At 39.5% G+C, this 19,849-nt stretch overlaps 1 protein-coding gene across 1 annotated transcript in view; it reads right to left on the minus strand.

The window, feature by feature from the left end:
* Positions 1 to 230: 230 nt before the first annotated feature.
* Positions 231 to 19,849, minus strand: part of LOC134674042 (inactive dipeptidyl peptidase 10-like) — a 177,529-nt gene continuing 157,910 nt past the window's right edge. The window contains exons 10-19 of the mRNA XM_063532092.1: positions 12,196 to 12,446; positions 11,618 to 11,780; positions 10,169 to 10,318; positions 9,640 to 9,780; positions 9,115 to 9,206; positions 8,048 to 8,168; positions 7,803 to 7,876; positions 6,520 to 6,680; positions 5,943 to 6,148; positions 231 to 5,507 (exon numbers count right to left, since the gene is read on the minus strand). Of these exons, the coding sequence (XP_063388162.1) occupies positions 5,358 to 5,507; positions 5,943 to 6,148; positions 6,520 to 6,680; positions 7,803 to 7,876; positions 8,048 to 8,168; positions 9,115 to 9,206; positions 9,640 to 9,780; positions 10,169 to 10,318; positions 11,618 to 11,780; positions 12,196 to 12,446 (1,509 nt within the window). The 3' untranslated portion in view covers positions 231 to 5,357. The remainder of the gene's footprint in view (positions 5,508 to 5,942; positions 6,149 to 6,519; positions 6,681 to 7,802; positions 7,877 to 8,047; positions 8,169 to 9,114; positions 9,207 to 9,639; positions 9,781 to 10,168; positions 10,319 to 11,617; positions 11,781 to 12,195; positions 12,447 to 19,849) is intronic.

The raw sequence follows: 19,849 nt of genomic DNA on the forward strand, positions 1-19,849 counted from the left end.
CAAGCATCTTGTCAGAAGAAAAAGGCGCGATATTCAAATTTTCTATGAGACGATATCCCTCTTAATCAAAGTTCTTTATCTTTTTCAAAATTGCCGCCTTTTCTACTGACAAGATCTGCTTGACCAACTATAATAAAAATTTGATCAATGCTACCGCTAATCCTGACGATACTGTTTTCAGGTTTATTGCGGGGTGTCTTACAAATTGTATAAAGATAATAAAACAAATATTGGGAACAACTTTTATTGTTTTATATGAAACAACAATTCAACATAAATTCAAACAATATATCCACTGAGCGTTGTTAAGACATGTAAAATGTAGTATATATGAACATATATCACTTTACGTATCTATACAATATTATATAGAATAGGATTTTCTTAAACTGAACCAAAAGTAATAACAAATTCAAGTTTGAAAACATTTTTTTTTTGGATCTCAAGATTTTCACTGGTTCTATTCTAAATTCTCCGGATAATATGAGTAAAAAAAAAAGACATAAAAAACTTTTCAACGAAAATCATATCCATATCATTGAGATCTAAAAACCTCGACACCTAGTTACAATTCTTAGGGAAATGAAATGACTAGAGATAAGACTAGCTTAGCTAACTCAATGTAAGGGTAGAATTAGTAGACTACTGTCGCCGAGACTTACCATATGTCTACAAATATTTCTATCTGTAACTATATCTTTTTGATGTTTTCTATATTCTGATTTGGCATGAGTCGATGTGCAATCTGCAGATATAGTTCACCCCCCCCCCCTCTGCATAGAAAGGGGAGGTCAGCTATATCTAAAGCTGACTGTAAATCTTTACTGTAAACATTCACACAGTTAAATTGCCTTTAAATATATTAGTTACAGCGCTTGATTTACTTTTTCATACGTTTCCTCTAAACTAAAGCAGTTACCTACGATTTTTGTCGGAGTTCTATTTTACACAAAGATCAAATCTCGGCAACTTTCAAGGTGCGTTTGAGGCATACGCAGACGTTACTTTATGCAGTAAAGTATTACAAATATTTCATTTGAATATTCCAAAAATACTTATAATATGAATGAAATGAGATTTAGTAAACAAAATGATTCCGTTTGATATCAATCATCGTTCTAATCGGTGTCGAAAGCGGTTCGCCTGCGAAATACCTCGAAATGAGTAGGTTATTATAATTATTAGATAGAGTTTTATTCTTCTTGATATTGTATCCCCCCTCGACTCGTATGTTTGTGGCAAAAATATAATGTAGATATTGATATTTTAGGCGGTTTAAAGTCAATGTGGGTGTAAGTTACTCGTACAATCTATTATTTACTCTTTATTTTACAAATGACTTTAAAGGTACAGTACCCAGAAATAACACTTCGATAGACTTATAGTTGTCCAATAGTAATAAAATACATTATAATTTCAAGCGTTTTAAATATGTGTTGAAATTGTACTGAGTACTTGATGAACGACAGTAGGACCGTGTACAGCCGCCATCAGATATATTGGAGCGGCCAAGGTGTTCACAATATCTGAACACGCACTTTAACGTCCTGACAATAGAGGCGTGTTCAGATATTTGTGAGCGCCTTCGCCGCTCCGATATATCTGATGGCGACTGTACTAAAAAGTCGTCTGTATAATAAAGACTTTCTTATCAAGGTAAGGATTTAAGGGAACTATATTTAAAGCTATTTTACGATGACATTGAAAGCGACATAGAAATAGTATAGATAAAGATCTTGATACGTTACACGATAAAATAGAATTTCCTTCCTTATAATAATCATAAGAAAATTTTCGGGAGTTGTTATCCCATCGTCAAGCCGGTGAACAATTGATTTCGCAGTAAGTAAGGATTATTAGTCAATATGTTCACGAACTTGAGTTCAATTTAAACATCTAATAAAATACTACATTTATCTCTTTAAATAACTATTTTAACCGACGTACTTTATTTTATTGTTTCACAATAAAGTCTAACATTTAGGCTTCAAAGGTTTGGATTTATCCACAATTTTTAACATTCTTTCAAATAAGGGTATGAATGGTATGATACAGTCAAAGAATTTAATTTCCGACCCATTTCGAACTTTGTCACAGTGACAATCAATATGAAAGCCGCTAGAGACCTCATACGGTTGTCACTGTGACAAAGTACAAAAGGGGTAGTAAATTAAATTCTTTGACTGTACAACTAGAAAATCATATTATTTGTAGTTATTGTTACATAAAACTTTATGTAAAGTTATGAGAAAATAATAAATAATACTGGTATTTGGTTTTTTTTTCGACAAACCGTCAATAATTAGCGATAAAATTAATCTTTAGACATCTCATTATTAATCATGTCAACATCCATAATGCCATTTAGGCTACACGCAATATCAAAGATGAAAAAAAAATCAACATATAGTACATTACTACAGAGGCCGGGACGAAAGGGGTTGCCGGCCGAAGACATATAGACGGCCGAGCGAAGCGAGCCGGATAGGTCTGAGCGCGGGCAACCCCATTTCCCGCCGAGGTATGTATAGTGCTTTTCTCAAACATGCAATGAAATAAATAAAATAAAAAATCCACGAAACCCAAGTTTTATTTATAGAAAAAACTAAAAATAAACTACACCCAAAATATAACCAACACGTACCTATATCATTATCACGCGTATGTTTTACACGAGTCGTGTATTTTTACTACCCGTATATTTTCATGTATCTTTGATTTTTTCGCCTTGTATCCGTCTGACTGTCGTTTTCGTCACATAAGTTTACATAGTCTTTCATATTGATATCATGTTTCACATACATCGTTGCTTTATGCATGGAGTAAATAAGTATAATTTCCACAGTGTTGACGAATTTGTAGTTACATTCATTTAAAATATGCCACAAAACTGTTTCTAATAAACTGTAAGCCATTTTTCTTAGTTTCTCAAATAATAAAATTGCCATAAGCAACCATATACATACTTCGTCTTTGACTTGGCGGCAGAGGCAGCAAGTTATTTAAAATCAATTCTGCTTACGCTGCCAATTCCAACACCTACGATTACAATTAATATTAATTTCATTATTTCGTCGGAACTCATATTAAAGTCAAAAAATCAACAACGCACCATAAATCCAATAAAACAGAATGAATATTTTTCAACTTTACCTCCATAACAATTTAAAAAATATAACTACGCGTGTTTGAGTAGACCGTTTTACCGCTAACGTTTAGATGAAATATTTTAAATGTTTTTATTTGTGTAGTTAAATTTATAACTTAAAATTATAAAATTATAGAATGTATTATTTATTAAGTTTATGTTGATTTTATACAAATAAAACTGCAAATTATAGCAAACATTGTTTTTTGTTTTTTTTTATAGGCGTAGTGGTAGAGTGTCATTACGAACCATAAAGCAAATACTGCCTCTAGTTTTTTTTAATGGATGAATGCCACGATGCTGTGTCACAAATATCTGTGAAATGAAAATTAAAAAAGAGGACTTTGCCGGCCTAGGCCTGCAAGATGTGTATGAAATTCCATTAACGACCTTTTGTCCTAGCCGCACCTGAAACGTCATACTTCGCAGCCTATTATAAGGAACATAACATCAATATTTCATTGCATGTTTGAGAAAAATACATTAATTACCCACCATTTTGGGGCAATCTGGTAAACAAGGAGAAACTAAAAATTATACTTATAAGTACTTGAAACAGCCATTGATATTATACCTTAAATATTTATCACACAAAGATTTATTTTATCAATCCATTTATCTTGGAAGTGCAAGTTTGGCTTCATTTTGTTTAAATATGTCATTCAAATACAAGTTCATTGGATTTTGGTCCTCAATTAGTTGAGAGAATAATAAGAGTTGTGGTTAGCCACAACTCTTAATATTTTTGAATTAAGTATTTTAAAAGTAAAATATTTCTATAAGTAAAACTGATTTGTAGTTTAACTGGGAACTGTAGATAGTTTTTATAGATTTTTAAGGCCATTCTTAGAAATGGCGCAAGATATAATTTGATCAAAACCTTAAGACCAGATACTTCGTTATGAGAACACGAATGGCATCAATACTATTAACAGATTTTCTACCTCATATCTTAACTATCTTAAAGTTTTGGTCAAAATTATGCCACGTACATATTTGTTTAATCTAGATACAAACATCACTGTGCCTTGGTTTTAGTAATCCAGGCCAAATTTTGGGGCCAACCTAGTTAAAAGCCCTGAAAATTTAACTCTGGATTCATTCTACAATGTTTCTTTCTACATCTTCTCCACAAGTTTCTTTTTACGTTGAATGATAATTTCTCTAAGTCTTGAACGTTTTTAGGTTTCCAGTTTTCTCAAGTTAATAACAATGAACACGTATCAATTCACTTATTTTAGTGACACTTAGATAAATAGAAGATAAGAGGAATTATCGTTACCATTTATTTTAGCAAATGACGACATCTGAATAGTCGTATCGTTCACAAGATTAAACTCTCGATAGGCTAGATTTAAACATCAGGGAACATTATTGAAACCACTTTATTAATAGAAAAATGGTTCACGGTTCTTTAATTTCCCAAAAATTCACGTACAGATCTTGAAGATAATGCCTGCATAGTTTTTCTCTTAATATCCAACTATCTTTTATTTTGGAAGCGTTTAATTTATGTTTCCGTTTTTTTCATTCTACAAAATTATTCAATTCGCATACAATGTATGTATACTCTGTCAAGCCATTTCCAATAGTAGAAAAGAGCGAGAAATTTGAATAATGTAGGCGCAAAGTGTTATCGTCGTATAGAAAATTTGAATTTTCTTTCACCTTTTGTCTGACAAACTTGTTTGATCTTTTATTCGCTACCAATAATATTTTACATTAGGTAAACATACATGTATAGAATTAAATTGAGATTCATGTCATTATCATTCATTTCTTATATTCCTAGAAACTCCAGTGTTTCTCTGTTTGATTATATCTCTAAGTGCTTCTCCGGATTATATTTGGATATTACGGAGATTTCATTGTAGTGGGGTTTTGCACCATTAAAATTTTTGAGTTGTTTAGTCAAAGATTTTGCACGTTTACGAAGCAGGATTAATTCTGTTCCAGTATCACTAGTTGTTTTAGGAGGAACTTGATACCACACTAGTCGCAAGAAACAAATTTCTCTTTATAGAAGCATAATAAGTAGTGTTAGAGTCATTGATGCCCAATATATTCGAAAGAGGGAGGGTCCTTCAGCACCAGACTAGTGGCATGAGAGGGTAATCCTCTAAAGACAGCACTAGTTACAAGAGCTCAGCATCACAATCCTATGAGAGCAAGCTCAGCTCTAGCAGGATAAGAACCCCCCCTCCTCGCACTAGTCGCGGAAGGGGAAGAGCCCCCCCACCCCGCCGACGTCCCAGTCGGCGACCTCCACGGGCCCGAAGCACTCGTCGAAGAACTGTTCCATGGCCTTGTGCAGGTGGATGGTGGAGCGCTCGAAGTTGTGGCCTTCGTCTGGGTAGATCTGTGTCAACAAAACATGCACTTATTGCTGGCTGGTAAGATATATGTTATTGAAGGGGCAAGTAAATCAAAATATTCAGTTAGACCATGAACATTGTTTAAAAAATATCTTAACTAAAAAAGTGGCGGCGTGAGCATTGGTTGTTATTGACCAGCTAGCGGGGTGGGAAATTGTACGCCTGTTGTATCTCATCTCATCTGGTGTATAGACTGCTCCTGCTCGAATCATAGCCCCAGTGAGGGCCAGTGCATGGTCCTGTGGGGCAGCGAGGTCAGGTGAGGCCAGTAACATTCGGCGGAGAGGAAGGTCACCTGCTACGTCACATGCTCGTACTAGTGCCCGAAGGCTAGTGGGTGGACCGGCAGCACAGTAAGGTTGACTATAGCATGAGCCAGTAACAGCCGACGGGGTGGAAGGTTGCCTGCTGGGACTCACCTGGTGCGTATAAACCGCTCCTGCTCGTATCAGCGCCCGAGCGAGCGCCAGTGCGTGGTCTTGCGGCGCGGCGAGGTCAGCTGTAGCGTGAGCCAGCAGCAGTCGGCGGGGTGGAAGGTTGCCCGCTTTACGCCACACGGCGCTGGCTCCCAGCGCGCCCGCCCAGTGCGCGCCGTAGCCCGCGTATCGCTCCGTCCAGAATGAATCTGGAACATAAAGGGGTAGTGTTTTAAATCTGTTTAAAAAAAATTAAAAATGATAGTGTTTTGTTTCAACGGTTGTGTCCAGTATCGTCCGAGTTAACTATTTAGGCCCCCCCCACATCTGGCGTCTTTCGAGCGTCGGCGTCTGTCGGCGCCGGTCCCTTAACCGTTTGCGCGTCTGTTGTTTCTGCTAAAGGTTGTCTGGAAGAGATCGCTTTTTAGCGATAAGACCGCGTGTTGTTTAACCTCTTCTTCATGTATTATTTGTATTGTTTTCTGTAATGAGGTGTGCAACAAAGAGTATATGTATTGTAGTCTACAGCCTACATCGACTGCGATGACTGTATAGACTATTAGACCAATGAAGTACTTACTATAGTGGCGCAGGTCGGTGACGGGGGCGATGGCGGCGAGGCAGCGCGTGACGTTGCGCGCGTCGTCCGCCACCAGCGCGGCCGCCGCGCCCGCGCCGTACCCGCGCCCCCACACGCCCACGCGGCTGCCGTCCACCATCTTCAGGTTGTCGCGGAGGTACCTGGACAATGGTGGAATACAGCCGAGTGCTAAGAAATGGATTGAAAAGACAAAAGACGACGACACCTTCTCGTAACTCATGAGGCCCTGGTACTTGCTCCTTGCAAAATTCAATTTTTAAACAGTTTTTTCTCGATATTAGCCACCGTAGCCTATGGAGACTAACAAGTGACGCTAAGCGGTTTTCGTAGTCTATGGATGTTCCTATATTAAGGGTGTCACATGTGCGTTTCTGACTTATGAAGCAATTGTTCCTACAATACAACCTAAAATAAATAATTAATTTGCGCTATGGTTTTGTTTCCTCCTTTTGACCGCGGCGAGCTGTGATTGATCAATTTCATTATAGTTGACTAAACTGTATCGAAATGAATATTATAGTTGAGTTGAGAGCCCATACATTGAAAGTACCCAAAGACGTTTGGTATACGAAATCTTAATTCAAGAATTAAAGCCGACGAGTAGAAAAACAAATAATACGAAGTATGAGGAAATTAAAATATTGGCAAAACAAAGAAATGATTGGCGATTGATTACTCCACCGACAAGAGCAAAGCTCTTAAGTTATGATGTTGATGATGTTGCTAAGAAATGTTAGAACTGGTATAGTCTGTAGATTTGTAACTGGCCGCGGACTGCTAATCCTTTGTCTATTATTGTTAAGTAAATCCGCACGTACTACTTACCTGCAAAAAACGGTCTTAATTATTCTAATTGGTACCTGAGTGCAGGCTAGTCCAACGCTCATAAAAACAGTGTAGGTGCGCTCTCCGAGAACGCGCCTTTGTTACACATCTGAATGGCACATTAAAAACTAGTTCGACTCGCCAGCACTCAGTAACCGTAGAGAATTACACGACCCTTCTTTTTACAGGTAGAGGCACGTGCGGTTTTACTTACCAATAGACAAAGAATTAGCGGCTCGGGGTCAGTTACAGATCGAAAGACTATTAAAATACAGAGGGACAACTTTTAAGCGAGAGAGCAATCTGCACCACTCGCAGTCGTCAAAGCAAAAGAAACGTTAACCTCTATTCAATCACGTTAGTCCTCTTTATAATGGCATGACCAATCTAAACCATGTAGGAATTATGTAATAAAGCCAAAAGTTAATAATGCTTACGATAAAACGGCGATTTGATCTTCCACGTCTACAGACAACAGCTTGTGATATATTTCAGTCCTAAGCTCCTCTCCCTGAAAATAAGAATATCCAGTGTACTGGCGGCAAGAAACGCATCAAAATTGAAATAAAATAAGATATTTGTGTACCTATAAATATAAATAGAGTCAGTCACTCAGTCATCAGTGTAATTTTTTCAAGACTGTGAAATGGAAGAAACCACGGATAAAGGTGGTGGTACTGACCTGCCCGCCAGAGCCTCTTGCATCAATTTCAGCCACGATGAAATTACGCGCGGCTGCAAGGTACCAACCCCACCCGGGATTCCATTGCTCCGTGACCAGCTGCCCTCCTGGTTCCGCTGACCTGCAGGCCACAAATAAATCTCTGAAACTTGAGAACCTTGTGATTCAAACCCACTCAATAAGCATTTAGACTAACCTCTCCTGGCACATGGGGTGAACATGCCCAGTATCTACGATTTGAGCCCTGGAGGACAGTTCTGTGATCGTGATTAGATCCCTCATGCAAACAGTAATAGGAGCAATCCATGAAATTGAAATGGTCTACCGTTTGTCCCGTACAAACGCAAATTTTCTGAAGAATTGCAGGTATAAGAGTTTCCTTTTCTATGACAAATGGTGAAAAATATGCACAGATAAATAATCGCCTGCTTTAAGCCAAAATAAAAGTCGCAACACAGGAAATAAAATGAGTTTGTACGGGTCAGCTCGTGGAATGCTCCAATAGTACTATACAGAGTACGCTATACTCGCTGGAAAATCTTGACTTTGGGCTTTAAACACCCGAATTATTATATGAATCAATGGATACCTTTTGATTGGTGATGATAACTGAAAGTCAGACGCTTCCATATGATACAAAACGCGTCTGTTACGATCAAGACAGATATGGTCGCTAGATAAATTGGTCTGGAACGGATGTACTTTAAGCTACCTGTAGTAGCAAAGCGACGAAATCGCGGAGTGAGCCACGCCTGTATGCTATTGTACATCGGTGGACCTTATTACAAAAGGCACATGGACAGGTAACAGTGTGGGCGATGGTACAGTGAAGTTAGGATGACAACTTAGGGTCTCCCCAAATATATCGACGCGCATTCGGCAAAAGCCGATAGGAAAAAGCTTTATGTCCGCGCAATAAGAGCGAAAAAGTCGTCGTTCGGCTCGGCTCGCATCGGCCGGCGCCGGCCGACGCGTCGTCGGCTTCTTCGCTCTTATTGCGTGGACATAAAGCTTTTTCCTATCGGCTTTTGCCGAATGCGCGTCGATATATTTGGGGAGACCCTTACACGTGCAGCACGAGTGGCAGCGGCAGATCGTCGGTCTCGCGGAACCCTGGCGGCAGGTAGAGTCTCACACGCGCCTCCCTGTTCGCTTGCACCTGAAGTCATCCAAGCATTATGGTTAAGATATAAATAAATAAAAAAAATTTAGAGGCTCATACAGAACACAGATCAAGCTACAGCAAGCCAGTTATTTCTGGAAAACATGAAAACAAAAAGGAAAACATTACACTATCTGGACAAATCTATGTAAGGTTTCGTTTTTCCTCTGAGTTCGAAGGGTGGCAGTCGCTGTCATAAAATTCAATGCCTAAGATAATGAGATCTTTCTTTTGTGTTTACAAGGCACCATTCCTAAAATATATTTACATGACCTTATTGTCATTCAGTGTCCTAGACGCGTATGAATATATTTTTGGAAAGTTGGCATGTAAACATGTTTGTGAATTCGACTGTAGGTACAAGAGTGTAGCCTGTGTTAGCCCAGAGATGAAAGTGAGACCAGTAACATCACATTAGAATAGCACCAACCTCAACCCTGAAGACCTTGGCCTGTGGCACGGCCAGTGCGGCAAATTTCTGCCGCAGCGGGGCCCCGTCCCACAAAACCGCGCGACGCTCCCCGTTCGATGCGCATAGGAAAATGGTAGGTGGTCCAGGACCCAAGCACTCCTGAAATAGATTAATTAATATTAAATACATAGCTTAATAGGATGGTTTTCTGTCACTGTACGAATAGTATTGTACTGCCACACAATCAGACGCGGCACGGACATGCTAGAAAGGCGCATTATTACCGAAAGTGTTGACGGACGAAGGACTAGAGGGCGTGCACCCAGTAGATGGTCAGATGTGGTCCAAAATATTACCCAAACTTCGCTCCAGGCAACGATGCAGATGGCCGAAGATCGAGAGGCCTTGAGAGCAGTGATAGGACGAATATCCCATAGGAGTCACGTCCCTCAGACATGAGGTCAAGACCAAGAAGATTTTAGCACAAATTTAGACTCAGATCTGTTCTGTGTTGTGTCAGATCAGAAAAAGTTTGCGGCATGCTTACCTGGACATAGTAAGAGAAGTTTCTGCTGAAGATGACTCGGTTGTAAAGACACTCGACGGGCAATGAGTCGTTCTCCTCGGCCACGTGTGGCAGCACCGTCGACGTCGGCCATGCCGGCAGCGGCGACGTCGAGTTCTCCGGGTCCTGCAACTGAATCCAACATTGACTTCATTAATATCAATGCACTAATGCATCGATCCTTGATGAACTGAACATCACAACCGGGATGTCTACTATCTGCTTACGCAAAGTGCTTGTGTATTTTGGCCACATTGCCAGGAAAGACAGTGATAACCTGGAAAAGCTGGTAATAATAAATCACTGGTAAAATCGAAGGCGATAACCGGAGATGCAGGAGCCCAATGCGGTGGACAGACCAAATTCGCTCAGCCCTTGGTGCAACGCTCCACGGTGCCCTACATTCGGCGACAGACAGAAAGATGTGGCAGCAAATTCTCAAAGAGAAGCTGTTCCCTAGAAGTGGCCATGACCCTCAGTGATGAGGAAACCGATGCAAGGAGGAGGAGGAGGAATATCAAGCAACAAATGAATCAACGCATTAGGAATATAAAGTTGCTTAAGCTTTACCATCCGGTATACCATCTGTCCATATCTTTGTCCAATGTGTATTGCGTCTCACATTTTGCTTAATGAGAGAGTGAGAGGTCCACGTCCACATTGGACAGGTGGAACCACCCTTAAGTGTCATAAAGTCTACTTTTCCATAAAAATCCAGAAAAAAATGCTTTATTAGGGCCACTTGCACCATTCCACTAACCCGGGGTTACCAGGTTAAACCAGTAGTTATCATGGTTACCAGTACAATTTGACACTGGGTTAACGGTTTAACCACTTAACCCTGGGTTAATGGAATGGTGCAAGTGGCCCTTGGTGCTTTTACAACTATAGTAGTTATACTCTGATGTGCTGGCTGGCTGGGAGTCCGGACACGTGAGGCAGTGCGGCGTGTATCGGCTACAGTCGGTCACCGTGCTTACTGTCCTAAGATGTCCTTCTGTTTGCAGGAAAACAAGAAGATTCGAGAAGAATGGTGTGGGAATGCCGCCGGGACAGTAACCTGCAGCTCCGACTCAGGGAACAGGGCTGAATAAACGCGACACGTGATTGACAGCCCGCCTGCTTCCGGCCGGGCGTCCCTACACTACATCTACATGCTTATTGTCCTGAATTCTGGCAGACGCTACAGGCAGTGATACGCTATTTGCCCCCACCTGAAGACTGTGCCTACTGACCGGCGGTTCCTCACTGGTGGGTGGCGGCGGCTCGTCAGGCGGTAGAGGCGCTGAGTTTGGACACGTGAGGCAGTGCGGCGTGTATCGGATACTGTCGGCTGTGCTGTCGGTCACTATGCTTACTGTCCTGAATTCTGGCAGACGTTACAGGCAGTTATATGCTATTTGCCCCCAGCTGTACATTGTGCCTACTGACCGGCGGTTCCTCACTGGTGGGTGGCGGCGGCTCGTCAGGCGGTAGAGGCGCTGAGTCCGGACACGTTAGGCAGTGCGGCGCCGGCCAAGTGCCGTCATCCGCTATTCGCACGCGGTACAAGTGCCGCTCGCCTGCCTTCTCTGGTGCAGTGCCCATTACGTAACTGCAACAAGTAAGCTGTTAAAACAGCGTAACACTAAATATCAATAGGTTTGTAAATAAAATGTAGGAGAGCAAGAGGAAACGCAGTAGCGCCCAGTTTTCGTACAGGTTAGCCTACACGGAATACTCAAGTCGGTTTGCTCCGATTAGACGCATACCCACATTAGCTGATGGTGCCAACCAACAATATATGTGTACAGTAGCTTTCTTAATTCCAGTAGTTTCCTTTCGTCTTTCCTCTACTCGTACAGTGGCGTTTAAAAGTGCATGGATAGATGTCGACCGAAATGCCTTAATATTACGGTTGAATAATTTCAATGCACTTTTGAACGCCAGTGTACAGCTGCGTGCCTAAGGTATATGGCATGGGCCTGTTGCTGTATAATGTAAAGCAAAGGAATGTCTAACATACTTACAGTAGCTTCCTTCCCTCGTCCCATCCCATTAACTGCGTCACTTCGAACGGTCCTTGTGTGACGCTAGTCTTCCCGTCCGGGCCGAGCCTCACGGCGTGCCGCCACGCCCCGCCGCGGTCGGCGACGGGCGCGCTGGTGAAGAGCGCCGTGCGCCCGCCGAGCAGCGCCGAGCCGCCGCACCAGCCGCAGTCGGGCTCCGGCTCAGCGCCGAGGCCAGACCAGCGGGTGCCGTCGGCCTCGTCGCGGATTATCTGTAAAGCATCATCACTTGTAACGTTTGATTACCAAGTTATCGTCACTGCAGTAATATTATTATCGGACAATCAAGTACTGCAATGACGGCTTTGGTAGAGCTAGCGCTAGATGGGCGCTCCGGCTTGGGCAATAAGTTTTTGGCAAAAATTTCATTTTTGGTACAAGCTTTTATCGCCGACTGTACTTTTTTTCCACAGGCAACTAATACTCATCGAGACAATTCTAAGAACCCCAAACACAATTAGGTTTCGTTGTTTTATCACAGAGTTCCTATGGCCACCTCCGGTCTCCATTATCAGATCAGCTCGATGACACCATAATATTGCATTGTTACCCGACTTACATATGTATGCAAAATTTCAGCTCAATCGGAAACCGGGAAGTGGATCAAATTTAACTTGCAAGATTTGATAGACACACAGACTACGGTCAGGTGAAACTAAATAAAAGTTTGTAAAAAGTTTACCAGCAGGCCTATTATGGATGGCTTTATTCACGTGACAAAATATCCGTCACTTTTTAACAGAGCGCGATGGGAAGTGACAGATATCGTTTTATCACGCTGTCACATAGACAAAAACGACCATCATGGTTTAGCTAAATTATAGATCTTTGATCATTGTAGACTTACGGCCATTTACGTAAAGTTGCTTTTAATTATTCTTAGGTACCTTTAGGTTAACTGGAAGAGATCCCTCTTAGGCATAAGTTCGCCCTTGTACTATATTTATGTTCTATCTGATGTACATGTATTCCTCTCTTCCGTACAATAAAGTGTTACTTACTTAAAGTTCAACGTTTTTGCGACACACGTAACAGTCGTACAAATATCAATATTTTCGTATTAATTTGCTACAAAAGATTAAGAATTTTATGTCCAGTGTCAACGAGAGTGTGAATGTGAGTCAATTAATTAAGTATCTAAAATATAATGTCAGGAATACGTCTTAAAAACTTGGCCACTTTAAAGCAATAACTAAAATATTTACCTACATTATTATGACAGTTTGTATGATATCTTTCAGACCTTGCTAGCATGTGTTGCGTTCTCGCGCGCGACTCTATACATCTAGCGCGACTTTAAGTATTTTATTTTATTTATTTAGGATCACCAACAGACAATACATCAAGAGAAAAGAATCAGTAGCTTACATAACATTAAAGGTAGACGTTTGTCCAATTATAGGTAACCACAGCTTGCTCCAGTATCTTAGGACATACAATATACCTACATAGGACATTTAGGTATTAATAAATAAAATTTAACAAATATATATATTAAGTCGCGCGCGAGAACTTAACTTATGCTAGACAGCATTCTTCTCTGAGAAGAACTTGCAAAATGCTAAACAGCAATTACTTACACTTGAGCCAAAGCATGGCGCTTCTTATAAAATCTCCGCAACATCATGCCACAAAAACGTGGCATCCTGTGACAAAACTGTCCTCATTAATCTTCCTAGCTGGTTGATGTGGAAATTATAATTCAGTCGTCAGCCGCGAGCGTAATCAGCAAGAAACGCTGGCTCATCATTATTCGTCATTGTCTGAGGGTTTTTCGTTACAGCCCTTGTAAAAAATGGCTAGTGATTCTTGAAATGTAATTGAGGGTGGAGATACGAGCGTCAGTTATTGTGCGGCTATTGAAAAACGTTGTGACCCATTAAGGCCGATCGTTCGTGATAAACAAGACAGATAAATAGTTCTCGGCATCTAATTTGCAATACGAGTATACCGGGTGAGCCCTATAACAGGAGCAATAAACATGACTGTAGAATGTACTTACTCCTCAAACTGACCAACATTTGTTCAGTGAATTTTAAAAATAACGTGTGTTTTGATTTTTGGTAGGCTTACAATTTAAGGTTTATTCTAAGACACAATAATGCATTGCAAATTTTGTTAATTTTAAAGCGTGACACGTCAATTACAATGATGATAGAGTCTGTGCGGAAAGAGAAGAGTCGTGGCAGAAACGGGAACTAACATTTTAAATTTTATATGGCAATCAATCCTTTGACACCTGTCTTGTAAAAAGTAAACAAACTTCTGTCAATGTATATTTTTATTAACAAAAACCGCAAGTTTTATGTATAAAATATTTTCAAAACACGATAAAACCGTACATAAAACCACAAGGAAAATTATATTTAACATTGTTCGGTTTTGTCAGCGGGAAGAAAACGGCTAAAAGCCGACTATCGACTTACAAAAAGTCGCGGAACGTGTTTCCGCTATTCGCGGGTATTGATGTTGTATTTAATATTAAATAATTACCTATTTAATAAGCCCCCTAAATAACTTGTCTCTGGTTCATAATCGGTAAGTATATTCATTCAAAATATATTAATTTTCATAAATATGCATCATTCATGATCTTTAAAATAACTGACAAATAGTCTTGATACTTGCCATTTTATGCATATTTATATGTAATTTCTTTTTCAGGATTGTGTAAAAGTATCTACGGTATCTAGAATAAAAGACCGCTAAGTAGGTGATATGCAAGAATTCGTAATCTACGTGCCGGATTCAAGCACATCCAGTTCAGATGAAGATAGTTCTATGAGTATCCCTGGTTGTTTTGAAGGTGTGCCCTTATTTTACCGCCAAATTTTTTGCAGAATTTTGTTATACAGAAAATTATTAATAGAATAATCGAATCACACATTTTTGTTACAATTAATTCTGTTTCTTCGAATATTCATTTCAAAGAAACATATTTTGTAACTTCTGCAGAAATTCTGCAGAAAAATTTACGGCAAAATAAAGGTAAACCCGTTTTGAAGCTAGCTCAAACATAAGTGACATTGAATATTTTAATTCAGACTTCGATTACAAAGAATAAAACTTTTTCTAATAAAATATTTCTTTATTTGTAAGTTCGTTTACTAGGTTCTGAATAAAACTTTTTCTAATAAAATATTTCTTTATTTGTAGGTTCTGTTAGTTACGAAATTATATTTCATATTTAGCAGTGACTTTTCTTCGCCGAAAAGTCACTGCTAAATATGAAATATAATTTCGTAACTACATAATACAAATGTACACATACATTACAAGTCAAGTTTACAATGGGTGAAATATATCCCTGATAAAATTACAGTTCTATTGCCCAATTTCTACCCGATCTACCCGGTTTTAATAACTGTTGGACTGCACAGATTAGGCAGTACATAAATGAGACTCGTATCTTGTTTAGTACTAAAATTACAGTTGTATTAGGCAGATTCTTAACTAGTTTTAGCAGTTTTGTCGATCGCAGTCACTTTTCGGTATCTGAGATATAAAAACAAGTGTGTTTTAAAAAGAAAACTGGTGCCTGCGCTAAATCAGAGCATTGATTTGACGAGCCGACACCACCACCAGGCTCCGTTTAGTAAGCCGTGGTAAAAAACCGGAACAAAAGGGATTCAAGTATCATGACCTTTAGTGTCGTACTATAATCACGTGACCAGTGTTGTCAGCATAGCAAAAACCAGAAAATAGCACTGGCGCGCCCTCAAATCCCACGACTCTTCTCTTTCCGCACAGACTCTAGCGTATATTGAGGATAATAATTAATTTGTATTAAAAATAGTACGTGTACCTAATGACTTCATAATTTTTAAAATTTTTAAACCAATAGTTTTATCGTTTGAGGTGTATAATATACCTACCCGTATGTTTTAATTATTTGCTCGTGTTACAGGTGGGCCGTATAAAATTCGGAGATCTGACGATTCATTTCAGATTTAAAACGAGTATCTGCCGTATTCGAACTTCAAGATATTCACAAGAGACGACACGTCCTAGATCCATTCTATAGATACGTTATAGCTTAGATATCAACTAGTTCTCTTTTGCAGCGCAATTCGGGCAACCAATGTCACTTTTACGTAAGATAGAGTAAGATATCTATTAGATGTGAATTGAATCTCTAAGTCATATCCTGTGGAAATCGTTCAAGAGTATCTCCAGAATCGCGCAAATGTCAAATTTGACAGGTTAGATCTTAAACGTATCGTTATCGTATATTGGTGATGTCTAAAAGATATCTAATAGATACCTATTTCAAAATCCGAATCGGGCCCTATATCGGCTAATCAGACCCATGTTGATATAGTTAATGTTATTTACCCATAATAACGTCAGGATGTGATTATAGTTGGCCGGGTTACTCGGACCCAATTTGTACATGTACTTGAAAGGCCACTTTAAATGTAATTTGCCGGCACGCGCCGTCCGGCAACCACGCGCTGAGGGGCTACCGCGAACCACGTTCGACGTGTTGCCTCTCTGTCACACTTGTACATTCGTACTTAAGTGTGACAGGAAGGCAACACGTCGAACGTGGTTCGCGGTAGGCCCTCTGTTTTCGTACTCGTAATTGCAAAATAATTCAACGGTCGCGTGTAACAATAGTATTCAATAAATGTGGCTTGTTTGTGCACATTTACTTTTTTAACAAGGATGTACGAGTATTAAAGCGGGCATGTAAAATGTAGTTTATCGTCATTAAAAAACAGTCTTCTGAGATTTTATTATGGTGCATTGGGGTAAATGCGAAGGCGGGATAATTCCGAAACTGGCAAATATCTACTAAACTAGAAACACTTCATACTTTAGCAACACTTACGCCGCTGCAACGCTTACATGGCGTCTTGCGTACTGTTGCTACAGTAGAAAGTGTTTCTAGTTTAGTAGATATTTGCCAGTTTCGAAATTACCCCGCCTTTGCTACCCCAATGCACCCTACTGGTGTAACTAAGCAACCATAATAACTCGCATTAAGCTATCGCTAAGTTTAAGGTAATTTTACGGTTACACTCACGTATTTTTAGTCATTCGCGCGACATGTTTCGGAGAGCCTAGCGGCGCGATTCGGGAAATAAATTAGGCATCACTAGATGGGTCGTTCTCGCATTTCGTGCAAATCGGTGTTTTCGGAAATTTACCAAAAATGTGGTGGCGTTTTCGAATATCTGTTAATGCAAGGTTGTAACATAGGGCCTAAAGTATATGTCTCTCCAATGAACAATTCTAAAAAGGTAGGTATTTTCTTTATATGTACAATAAACACCCAATTTTTTCATTCATCTCTACATGTAATGCGTGAAGATATAACTTTGACCTACATTTTAACCTTAAGATAATAAAAATAGAAAACTCTTTGGTGGTTCAATAAATGACTAATTTAGTTGTGTTTTAAATCGTATAATATTAGAAGGTAGAAATTAATAATAATAACTATACAGCCTTATAAGTGTATTGTTCAAGTAATTTCTTCATTACCGACGCGAGAAATGGATTAGCTGTATTTTGCTATATAGCAAGGGTAAATAGCACCTACCGCCGATGCAATACATTGCTCATCAATCAGTTGGCCACGTGCTCTCGTAGCGGACGCCCGTATGCCGCTGTTAGCGAAAATATTTACGATCTCTCGTGCCGGGAAGGGGTGTGGTTCTCGTCAGTCTTCATCACCATCGCGTGATTTATACAGTAAGTACCAAGTGTACATTATTATAATTATACTTAATGATGTGTTTTAGGGTTGCCTTTCAGATGGTTTATTCTGCAAAATTAAGGTCTGATGCCAACTGATGTAGGCGACAAAAACTACCAAAATTTCATTCATATCGGTTTCATTCACTTCTTTTCCTTCCAATTTTACTGGGGAAGGTAATGAACGACTTAAGAAGGTAATGATAATAATATATTAAAGGCAGTGCATTTAATAGAAAGAGGCTTAGTTATTATAAATATTACGTTGTTATAAATATTTAAAACTGTATGTGATAATAGGGGAGCCCAACCGGGGAGTTTTGGATTTACTTAAGCACAATATATTGATATAAACTTGCCGCTCTGTAACCTGTACTTGTGTCATGTGTTGAGTACTTCTGTGATTAATATTTAATAAATATTTATCTTAAGAAAGATATATTATTTACAAGGGCTGTAACGAAAAACCCTCAGACAATGACGAATAATGATGAGCCAGCGTTTCTTGCTGATTACGCTCGCGGCTGACGACTGAATTATAATTTCCACATCAACCAGCTAGGAAGATTAATGAGGACAGTTTTGTCACAGGATGCCACGTTTTTGTGGCATGATGTTGCGGAGATTTTATAAGAAGCGCCATGCTTTGGCTCAAGTGTAAGTAATTGCTGTTTAGCATTTTGCAAGTTCTTCTCAGAGAAGAATGCGGTCTAGCATAATAACGTTTTTTATGTCTGATTTCATAAGTTTGTTTCATTACCGTCCACTGATAAAATTACCATCTCAGCCGATTTCATTACCAGCGCGTAGTTCATTACCAGTAGCCTCATTAAATGAAAAGTATTAAGGTTACAAAGGTGCCTTTAGCAGAAAAGTGTTGATAAATTAATCCATATATTAACGAAACCCAAAAGTTTACAATTTAAAAGAAAAATTTCAAATCGAGAGAACATCACCGATTTGCACGAAATGAGAGAACGACCCAGATATGAAATAGTAACGATATGTGACGTTCCACGGCAAAAGGTACCTTATGGCCGCAATAATATTGGAGCGGCTTTAATAATAGCGTTTAAGCGCCGACCGTCATAGGGTACCTTTTTTCTTGGAGTGACGTTCCAAGAAAAAGGTACCCTATGACGGTCGGCGCTTAAACGCTATCTAGTGAATGTCTAATTCATTTCCCGAATCGAGCCGTAGGTCTCCATTTTCAAGCACTAGCAATGCATGAGTGAGTAGTGGTCACGACGGGCGGGCGTCAGGTACATAATAGCTTCCTAAGTACCAACACCGTGTTTTTTTGAAATTCGTTTTTTTCAAGGGTATCCAAAGACACCGGTATTCTAGTTAATTCCGTTTTGAAGATAATCATGTGTACATTTCGTGCGGTGTTCACCCGAGCAGTGGCGGATTTGCAGTCTTTGCCGCCCTAGGCCCCAGGCCCTGTAGCCAGCCGCCCCTTTCTCAGCAACCATCATATCGACTACATTTTGAGTTATTTCTTGTTATCATCAGCGAACTTTTTGTCACAATTTGCCGTCCCTAATATCTTGCCGCCCTATACCTCGTTTTTTTGAGCATTAGAAAAAAGGTAAACAATCTTGATGTGTCTTTTAATTGAAAAACACATTTTAAAAATAAGTCACGGCAAATATGTAACAATTATCAATCTAATACGATCATTTATATTCTTCTGCTTTCATAAGTAATAGTTATAGATTTTTAAAAAGCGTTTTTCAATTAAAAGACATGTCAAGATCGCTTACCTTCTTGCAAGTTCTTTTTAATGCTAAAAAAAACGAACTATAAGCGTACAACTTTCAGAGTTCAGATTGGCATAATGCATTGCATACGTTGCGTACCTGGGAAAAGTGTGTGCCTTTAGTTTGTAAGGTATATATAAATGAGCTCT

The sequence above is a fragment of the Cydia fagiglandana genome, chromosome 19 (genome assembly GCF_963556715.1).
Source record: "Cydia fagiglandana chromosome 19, ilCydFagi1.1, whole genome shotgun sequence".
Taxonomy (NCBI): domain Eukaryota; kingdom Metazoa; phylum Arthropoda; class Insecta; order Lepidoptera; family Tortricidae; genus Cydia; species Cydia fagiglandana.